An 11,392-nucleotide genomic window follows, 5' to 3' on the forward strand; every position below is an offset into this window, starting at 1 on the left:
TGAGCATAGGGTCCACAGTGGAGCATCTAGAGAAAGGACCCAAGGAGCTGAAAAGGTTTGCAGCCCTGCAGGAGGAATAATAATATGTGCTAACAATTAACCCCAGAGCTCCCAGGGACTAAATCACCACCCAAAGAGTACACATGGAGGGACCCTTTGTTCCAGCTACATATGTAGCATAAGATGACCATTTTAGACATCAATGACAGGAGAGGCCTGTGAAGGCTCAATCCTCCAGAATAGGAGAATGCAAGTCAGAAAATTGGGAGAGGGGTTTCATCAGGGCGAGGGGGATGTAATAGGTAGTTTTCAGACCAGTAACTGACTCAGAAAGTGGATAATATTTGACATGTAAATAAATCAAATATTTAAAAAAGGAAAAAAAAAAGAAAACAGTGAGGGCAAGTCCCATGGTGTTTACCCAGTAGCCTTTTCTAGCACAGTGCTGGCTTGTGTTAGATGCCCAGCAGACATTGTTTGAATAGTTGAAAATTTCACCAAGGTTCTACTGGACTCAGAAACCCTGCACTCAGCTGCTCTTTGTCTGCAAGGCGTCTTTAATATAACATAATCACAACAGTGCAATTCTTCTTAAGTAGCCACATATGCTAGGTCAATAAAATTGCTGTTAAGGTGAGACTTGTTTAAAAGTCTGTGTCTGTGGGAAAAATATAATTGTACTGCATCATTCCAATCTTACTTTATGTTTTCATCAGCACTAGCGATCGACAGACTGCTCTGAGTTTCTATTCTATGTTACACATGGATGACTTTAAGTTTTGTTTTGCCCTAATATTTCAGTGAAATAGAAAGGCCCAGATTTTAAAAAATGTGTCATTAATTAACAGTGTGGAACTGTCTTTTATACAGAGAAGCTGGATGACTTCTAATAAATCTGACTTAATTTAGCATCGAAAACATCGACAAGAGCCCTGCCCTCCCTATTGTGCAACAAGGATGTGGTTTTCTGATCAGGCCTGTGCAAAAAGATCAAAGTTGCATTTTTCTTTGTATGAGTAAGTCACACGCCTCTCTCAAGGACAATTGGATCTCAAATAATGGAAGACACAGCTGGGAGCTTTGAGATGGATAGGGTTAAATTCCAGCTTCCAGGTGACTGCATCTTTGGAGGGGGGCTGTTTGAGGGGTAGGGAGGCTAAAATAAAAGGGGAAAATATCATGTAGAGGAAGTACATGGCCTATAGACCAATCAATGCACCCCATTGAATAACATAAACAACACAGAGGTTGTGAAAAAGATGCAGTGTCAATTTTAGTTTATTATCTGTGATAGCTGATTGGCTCTATTAGAGAAATGCCAGGACCCTTGTGGTATCATTTTTTTAATTGGATATTTTATGTATTTACATTTCAAATGTTATCCTATTTTCTAATTGCCCCCAGAAACTCTGTATCCCACCCCTGCTCCTTTTCAATGAGGGTGTGTGCCCCCACATACCCACTCCTGCCACCTTGCCCTGGCATTCTCCTACACTGGGGCATTGCACTTTCATGGGAGAAAGGGCCTCTTCTCCCATTGATGACCAAGGCCTTCCTCTGCTACATATAATGCCAGAGCCACACTTAATGTGGTAAAGGTCTTGTGTGGGACATTTCCATTAAAGATGTTACTCACTTAATGAAACACTTTCATTTCACAATGAAATTGTGTCTTTTTAACATAAATTTTCAGAGCACAATCTGAACCCCATTGGACTTTTCTTAAAATATTCCTTTCCTTTTAGGTTAATTGATAGTCTTAAGAAATTTCTAGTACATTTTAAAGCTACTCCAAAATCCAGTGCTTCTATGCTGTCATATGCAACACTGTCCATGTGCTTCACACTCTGTTAAATTCCCTATTGTTTCTCTTTTCAAATAAGTAGTTTTTATTGCATCAGAAATCTATAATATGCCAAATCCCAACAGAAGCATTTTAACATTTAGGTGATATCTTTGATTATGTTGCTCTAAAAAAAAAAAAAAAAAAACAAAAAACAAAAAAAACCCCACACAATTATCAGGAGAAACATTTGAGAAATCTATTTTTTGTGTACCTTGGTCACAGAATACTGAATGTAGCCAAGGCATGAACTTGGAATCAAGCACTCCATGAAATCATGTGGAATAATGTGGCTTACTGGCTTCATGTCCATGTTGTCTGCAGTCTTCTTTCTTTCTTTTTTTTTTTTTTTACTATGAATGATACTTTATTCAGTCATTTTCTTTACAACTGAAACTCTGGGAATTCAAAATTAACATCCTTGCCTGTGAGCTTCTTGTACACACCAGAAAAAGTTTCAACCTTGTGTTCTACGTTGTTCTGCTGTGCTTTGTCTAAATGAACTTTTATGAGCCGGCTGCCATCCAGTTTCACCCGGATCCTCTTGCCCACAATTTCACTTGGGAAGACCAAGTCCTCAAGGATGGCGTCATGCACGGCTGTCAGTGTGCAGCTTCTAGGGCGCTTTTGCTTATTTTTCGTACGGCTTTTCCGGGTTGGCTTGGGCAGAATCCTCCTCTGAGCGATGAAGACTACATGCTTCCCACTGAACTTTTTCTCCAGTTCACGAACTAGCCGGACTTGGATTTTCTGGAAAGATTTAAGCTGAGGAACTGGTACAAAAATTATGATAGCTTTCCGACCACCACCAACTTCAATTTCCTTGGCTGCGATGATGTTGAGTTCCCGCAGCTGCGCCTTGAGATCCAAGTTCATCTCCAGCTCGAGCAGCGCCTGAGAGATGCCAGACTCGAACTCGTCCGGCTTCTCGCCATTGGGCTTCACAATCTTGGCGCTCGAGCTGAACATGGCTTCGTCCTTACGGAGTGCCGGCTTAGAAAGAGGGACAGCTCTCGCGAGAACAGCTCATATCCGGGTGGCTGCAGTCTTCTTTCTTATAACTCCAAGAATAACTCACCAAGAGTGGGTACCATACACCATCACTATCATCACCTTATATTAATCATTTATTAAGTACATGGCTTACACACAAAACCACAGGTCAACATTCTTCAATTGAGATTCCTTATTCTCAATTTCTTCAGGATTGTGTACTTATTTATAAACCCATTTTCCAACAAACTTTGTTCATTTGTATCACAATGAATAGTACTGTCCTATAAGCAAGTTCTAATTTGTTTATTCCTTAAAATTTTTCTATGATTAAGTTCTATATTTGTTAAGACAAAGAAAAAATATGTTGAGTATCATTTAACATTTTCATACAATGAAAGTTTCAATGAAGCAATTTGTCTTGGGACTTCTGTACAAAATTTGTATCTGGTCTAACTAAAATAACATAACACTTTGGGACAAAGATACACCCTAGCAACCCTGCACTAGAAGCCAAGATGGAGAAGACCTCCACAACCACCATGATCTTCCCCCTGGTGCTATGGTAGATAGGGAGGAATGTGATCCAGGCACTGCAGAACACCAGCATGCTGAAAGATAGGAACTAGGCTTCATTGAATCTGTCAGGAAGGTTCCTAGCCAGGAAAGCCACAGTGAAGCTCCCCACAGCCAAGGACCCCAAGTATCCCAGGACAACATGGAAGGCAATGACTGAGCCTTTGTTGCAAATAATGACAGTCTCCCCATGTTCAGATTGTATATCTCTGTCAATAAAGGGAGGAGACATTACCAACCAGACTCCACACAGAGCAACTTGGATTAAGGTACAAATGGAAATGACCAAGTTAGGTTCCCCTGATACCAGGATTCCTCTCATTCTTCTCCCTGGAGTAGTGAGCTTGAAAGCCATGACTATGGTTATTGTTTTGGCCAACACTGTAGAAACAGACACTGTGAAAAATACTTCATATGTGGTCTGCTGCAGGATGCAGGTGGCCTGGTTGGGATGTCCAATGAAAAGCAATGAGCAGATAAAACAGAACTCTAGAGAAATGAGAAGGATGTAGCTGAGAATGCAGTTATTAGCCTTTAAAATAGGAGTATCCTTGTACTTCACAAAAGTGAAGAGTGATAGAATGGGGACGGCTGAGAAGGACAGGGCCATGAAGCCTAGAGCAAGCCCCAGTGGATCTTCATAAGACAGAAATGACACAGCTTTTTGGAGGCAGTGGGTTTGCTCCAAGTTGGTATACTTATCATCTGGACATCTCACACATTGTTCCATATCTGCTGGTGAAAAACAATAAGCCCTTATAAGGTATCATAGTTATGTAGTTAAAAATTGTTCTCCATTAATCTATGCTTTGTGATGGAACAAAACATCATCATGGGGAATGGAACAGCTAAAAGTATTTATTAAACAAACAAAATGAAAGTGATGAAAATGATATTTAGAATCTCTTATTAATTATTCCTCCACCCAGAATTTCACTAATCACAGACAAGAGCAATATGCAGTTGTTGTTATTGATGCCAGTTGAAATACATTATGTACTTTGTTTACTATGAAAGTTGTGCTCTCTGTCTATATCTACACATAATGGCCAGAACTTATAATTCATCATGCAAATATTATTTGCATAAAATATTTGATTCCTGAAGTTCTATGCCTAATAGACATATACATGTCATGTCCCTATCATTGTGGTACAATCACTTTCTTCCCAAATATTCCTTCAAAGCTTTGAAGGTCATGATATTCACATTCATCCCTCTTTGCTTAGCTAGGCTGTGGTGGATGATAAGCACTGCCCCACCTCTAGTTGCATTCTTGAAATCTTCACTCTATCCCTAATGTTTTGACAGGAAACACTTAACCCTTTAAACCATCTAAGTTCTTAAACTATATTTCATTAAACAACTGTTACTCTGAGCAACTGGACTTTCTGAGGACTTAGCTGCATGAGTGGGGGGAAAGATTGTAGACTGGCCTAGTCATCAAATTTCTTTATACAAAATATCAAAGAACAATCACATTCTGAGAGATGCATTGTTTGTCGAGGATATTGCAGGTTATTGGATGGGTCCAAGGAAGTTGCTACTATAGAATTGGAAAAGTTCAAACACAGAGATTTTAGGTCTTCATCATCATTTAAGCCATATCATATTTCTAGTTTGGAAAGAGAATGTATTCAAATTCATCATTTTTTCTTCTCCATCCAAGCATGTACCTGTTTCATTAGAAACCTCATTTTCTGGGCACTGAACACTTGAACATTTGAAATGTAATCAATTACAATAACCAATAAAAATATATAAATTGCCTGATCATGTGCATCATGTCCAAGAGCTGATCTTGTGCTACATTTTTCCATACACAAATAGCTACAGGAGATATCTGGGCTCCCAGGAATGCTGACATGACTGTGAGCATAGCGAAAGCCAACACATCTAGTCCCAGGGAACCACCCAGGACCCGGATTTAACAGGAATTGAGGAGAAGTCTAGGAAAAGATCCTTCTGTGTTTCTCTTTGCACCCAGAGCTGACTCTGAGCCACAGGTCTCCATACCTAAATTCCTCCTGGAAAGATCTGTTCTCCAAGGAGTGCTTACACAAATGCTTGAAGGAGGGGTAAGCCACAGTCAATATAGCAAGACCAGCTCAACATCACAGATTACCAGATGGCAAGAGGCAAACACCAGTACATAAGCCTCAGAAACCAAGGCTGCTTGGCATCATCAGAACACAATTCTCCCACCACAGTGGGGCCTGGATAACCCAACATACCAGAAAAGCTACACTGATTTAAAATCACATCTCATGATGATGACAGAGGACCTTAAGAAAGACATAAATAATTCCATTAAAGAAAATCAGGACAACACAGATAAACAGGTTGAAAGAGGAAAAACAAAAATCCTTTAAAAAATTATACAAAAACACAAGCAAAACAGTGAAGGAATTGAACAAAGCCATCCAGGATGGAAAAATAGAAAAAGGAAACAATAAAGAAATCACAAAGGGAGACAACCTCAGGTATAGAAAACCTGGGAAAGAGATAAAAATCATAGATGAAAGCATCACCAACAGAATACAAGAGATAGTAGAAAGAATCTCAGATACAGAAGATATTTTAGAAAACACTGACACAACAGCCAAAGAAAATGCAAAATTCAAAATTCCGCTAACACAAAATATCCAGGAAATCCAGGACACAATGAGAAGACCAAACCTAAGCATTATAGGTATAGAGGAAAGTGTAGCTTCACAACTTAAAAGGCCATTAATATCTTCAATATGATAATATCTTCACATGAGTAACAGAGAAAGTTTCCCTAACCTAAAGAAAGAGATGAATACCAACACATAAGAAGCCTATGGAACTCCAAATAGACTGGATCAGAAAAGGAAATTCCTCCTGTCAATGTTTTTCTAAACAAAAAATTAAATGAACTATTAAAGAATAGCAAAGCAGTAAGAAAAAGTAAAGTAATATATAATATCAGACCTATCAGGATCACCAGTCTTCTTACCAGAGACTATGAAAGCTATATGATCCTTGGCACATGTCATACAGACATAGGAGAACCAAAATGCCAACCCTGGGTTCTATATCCAGCAAAACTCTAAATAAGATAAAAGTAAAAACCAAGATAGTCTATAACAAAACCAGATGTGCACAATATCTTTCCACCAATCTAGTCCTACAAAGAACAAAAAATTGAAAAATCCAACACAAAGGGGGAAACTTCTGAATGGAAAAAGCAAGAAAGCAATCTTCTTTTAACAAACCCAAATGAAGATAGCCATGCAAACATAATTTCACCTAAAACACCAACAACCACAATCACAAAACAACTACAACAGCAACAAAAACAAAACCAGGACACATGAGTAACTTTTCCTTATTATGTCTTCACATCAATAAATTCATTTCCCCAGCAAAAAGACACAGACTAACAGAATGCATATGTAAACAGAGACCAACATTTTGTTGCCTACATGAAACACCTCACTGACAAAGACAGCCAATACCTCAGAGTAAAGGGCTTGAAAACAATTTTCTGTGCTAATAGTCCCACCCTGCCCCCCAAAAATCTGGACTAGCCATACAAATATAAAATAAAATTGACTTTCAACCAAAAGTTATTAACAAAACATAATGAAGGACATTTCATCTACATCAAAGGAAAATGCTACCAAGAAGAACTCTTAATTCTGAACATCTATGATCCACATGCAAGGGCACCCACATTCATAAAGGAAACTTTTCTAATGCTCAATGCACACATTGCCCCACAAAATGATAGTTGGAGACTTCAACACCCCATTCTCATCAATGGAGAGATCAGGGAAACAAAATCTCTACAGAGACACATGTTCTATAGAACAGTTCATACTAAAACAAAAGAATCTTCTTCTCAGCACCTATATGGTTGGTACCTTCTCCAAAACTGACAATATAATCAGTCACAAATCAGGTCTCGACAGATATAAGAAGATTAAAATAATCCCACTCATACTAACATTACAATAGACTAAGGCTGGTGTTCAATAACAACAAAAGCAACAACAACAAAAAAAAACCCTACATAAAGACCACATACACATGGAAGATGCAATACACCCTAATAAATGCTAACTTGTTTAAGGAAGAAATAAAGAAATAAAAGACTCATTAGAATGTAATGAAAATGAAGGCACAACATACCAAAACTAATGGGTCACAATTAAAGCACAGTTAAGAGGAAAATTCACAGCTTTGAGTGCCCCCCAAAAAGAAACTGGAGAAAGCATACACTAGTAGATTAACAGCACATCGGAAAGATCTAGAACAAAAAGAAGCAAATCCACCCAAGAGGAGTAGGCAGCAGCAAATCATCAAACTCAGGTCTGCAATCAACCAAGTAGAAAAAATAGAACTATGCAAAATATCAACAAATCCAGAAGCTGGTCCTTTGACCAAATCAACAAGATAGATTAAACCCATAGGTAGGCTAACTCAAGGGCACAGAGACAACATCCAAATAAAAAAAAATCAGAAATGAAAAGGGAGACATAATAATGGAAATTGTGGAAATTCAAAAAAATCATCAGATCCTACTGCAAAGATTTATACTCAACAAAACTGGAAAACCTAGATGAAATGGACAATTTTCTAGACAGATACCAAATACAAACATAAATCAGGATCAAATAAGTGGTCAAAACAGTCCTATAACCCCCAAAGAAATAGAAGCCATCATTAATAATATCCCAAGCAGCTGGGCGGTGGTGGTGTATGCCTGTATTCAAAGAATTCTGGGAGGTAGAGGCAGGCAGATTTCTGAATTCAAGGCCAGCCTGGTCTACAGAGTGACCCTATACAGAGAAACACTGTCTCGAATAAACCAAATCTAAAAAAGAAACAAACAAAAATAATCTCCCAACCAAGAAAAGTCCAAGACTAGGCAATTTTTGTACAGAATTCTATCAGATCTTCAAAGAAAACCCAATACCAATACACTCCCACCTATTCCACAAAGTAGAAACAGGAGGAATAATACCAAATTTGATCTATGAATCCAAAGTTACATCAATACCAAATTCACACAAAGACCCAACAAAGAAAGAGAACTTCAGACCAATTTCCCATACGAACACTGATGCAAATATACTTAATTAAATCCTCAAAAACCGAATTCAAGAATATATCAAAAATTTCACGATGATCCAGTAGGCCTCATCCCAGGGAGGCAGGTTTAGTTCAATGTAAGGAAATTTATCAACATAATCCACAATATAAACAAATTCAAAGAAAATAGACACCTGAACATTTCATTAGATGCTGAGAAAGCATTTGACAAAATCCAACATTCCGATTTGATAAAAGACTTGGAAAGATCATGAATTCAAGGCCCCTAACTAAACATAGTAAAAGCAATATACAGAAATCCAGTAGCCAACATCAAACTAAATGGAGAGAAAGGTGAAACAATCCCACTAAAATCAAGGACTAGACAAGGCTTCCCACTCTTTTCACCACTATTCAATAAAGTACTCAGAGTTCTATCCAGAGCAATTAAACAGCAAAAAGAGGTAAAAGAGATACAAATTAGAAAGGAAAAGTCAAAATATCAATATTTGCAGATGATATGATAGTATAATTAAGTGATCTCAAAAATTCCACCAAAGAACTACTAGGGATAACAATTTCATCAAAATGGCCAGATATAAAATCAACTAAAACAGATCAGCAGTCTTCCTATACTCAAAGAATAGCCTGGGAAAGAAATTAGTGAAATGACACCCTTCTCAATTATCACAAACAATGTAACATATCTTGCTGTGACTTTAACCAAGCAAGTGAAAGATCTGTACGCCAACAAGTAAAAGTCTCTGAAGTGAGAAATTAAAGAAGAATTCATGACATGGAAAGATCTTCCATCCTCCTGGAATGGTAGGAATAGTTTGATAAAATGGCCATTATGCTGAAAGCAATCTACAGATTAAATGAAATCCCTATCAAAATTCCTACTCAATTCCTCATAGAGTCAGAAAGAGCAATTCTCAAGCTCATTTGTAATAAGAAAATAACTCGGGATAGCGAAAATCAATTCTCAACAATAATAGAAGTTCTGGGAGAATCACAATCCCTAACCTCAAACTGCACTACACAGCAATAGTGAAAAATTGGCATAGAATTGGTACCGGGTAGAACACTGGAGTAAAATTAAGGACAAAGAATTGAACCCACATAACTATGATCACTTAATATTTCACAAAGGTGCTAAAGCCTTCTAGAGGAAAAAGACAGCATTTTAATCAAATTTTGTTGTTTCAACTGGTGTTCATCATGTAGAGGAATGCAAATTGATCCATTCTTATCTCCTTGTACAAAGTCCAAATGGTTCATGGACCTCCACATAAATCCAGACACACTGAAACTCATAGAAAAGGAACTGGGGAAGAGCCTTGAGCACATGGGCACAGGGGAAATTTCCTGAACAAAACACCAATAGCGTATGCTCTAAGGTCAAGAATTGACAAATGTGACCTCATAAAATTGCAATATTTTTCTAAGGCAAAGGACACTCTAGATAGGACAAAATGACAATCAATAGATAGGAAAAGATCATTACCAATCCTACATCTGGTAGACGGAAAATATCCCATATATACAAAGAACCCAACATATGAGATTCCAAAGTACCAAATAATCCTAATAAAAACTGGAGTGCAGAACTAAACAGATAATTCTCAATCTTGAATGACTGTAAAGCAGTGAAAGAAATTTTTAACATCCTTGGTGATCAGGGAAATGCAAATCCAAACACTCTGAGATTTCATATTGCACCAGTCAGAATAGCTACGATCACAAACTCAGGTTACAGGAGATGTTGGTGTAGATGTTTAGAAAGAGAAACTTTCCTCCACTACTGAAAGGATTGCAAGCTGCTACAATCACTCTGAAAATAATTCTGGCCATTCCTCAATAAATTGGACGCAGCTATACCTCTCCTGGCCATATACCCAGAACGTGCTCCAACATGTAATGAGGACACCTGCTGCATTATGTTCACAGCAGCCTTATTTATAATAGACAGAAGCTGGAAAAAAAAACAGATGTCCTTTAACACAGGAATTGAAACAGAAAATGTTCCACAGTGGGGTTCACTCAGCTATTAAAAATAAATAATTCATGAAATTCTTAGGCAAAAGGATAGAACTAGGATATATCACCCTCTGTGAGGTAACAGTCACAAAAGAACGCACATAGAATGTACTCACTGATAAGTGAATATTAGCCCAGAAGCTCTGAATACCCAAGATACAACTCACAGACCATATGAAGCTGAAGAATAGGGAAGACCAATTTGTGGATGCTTCAGACCTTCTTAGAAGGGGTAACAAAAAATTTACAGGAAGCATTATGGAGACAATGTGTCATGCAGAGACTGAAAAAAAGATCATAAAGAGACTTCCCCCCTGGGGATCCATCCCATATACAATCCTAACACCAGGATGCTATTGTGGATGCAGGAAAGTGCTTTCTGACGGGAGCCTGATACAGCTGTCTCCTGAAAGGCGCTGCTAGAACCTGAAAATACAAAGGTGGATGCTCACAGTCAACCATTCGATTGAGCTTGGGATCCTTGATAGAGGAACTGGGGAAGGGCTGAAGGAGCTGAGGACATGTACTGTCCCATTTGGGGAGCAACAGTCTCACCCAGCCAAACTCTCAGGGACTGGCCCACCAACCAAATAGTACTCATGTAGAACTCATGGGACCAGACACATATGAAGAAGAGGATGGACTTGTTAGATGTGAGCAGGAGGAATAGCTTTTACACCTAGGAGGGTTGGATGCTCCAATGTAGGGAATGCCAGGGCTGTAAGATGAGATTGGGTGGATGGATGGGGGACACCCTCATAGAGGCAGTTGGATGGAAAATTGCATAGGGGGCTTCTGGGGGGGATATGAAAAGGGGATGATATCTGAAATGTAAATAAAGAAAATAGTCAATAAAAGTATAAAAATCCTATATATACA

General features: G+C 38.3%; 1 protein-coding gene across 1 annotated transcript; it reads right to left on the reverse strand.

The window, feature by feature from the left end:
• Nucleotides 1–2,202: 2,202 nt before the first annotated feature.
• LOC127668806 (40S ribosomal protein S7-like) lies at nt 2,203–2,879 on the reverse strand. The gene has a single exon (XM_052162603.1). It carries the CDS (start codon nt 2,810–2,812, stop codon nt 2,228–2,230), a length of 585 nt encoding a protein of 194 aa, XP_052018563.1. The 5' UTR covers nt 2,813–2,879; the 3' UTR covers nt 2,203–2,227.
• Nucleotides 2,880–11,392: the final 8,513 nt, after the last annotated feature.

The sequence above is a fragment of the Apodemus sylvaticus genome, chromosome 18 (assembly GCF_947179515.1).
Source record: "Apodemus sylvaticus chromosome 18, mApoSyl1.1, whole genome shotgun sequence".
Classification (NCBI taxonomy): domain Eukaryota; kingdom Metazoa; phylum Chordata; class Mammalia; order Rodentia; family Muridae; genus Apodemus; species Apodemus sylvaticus.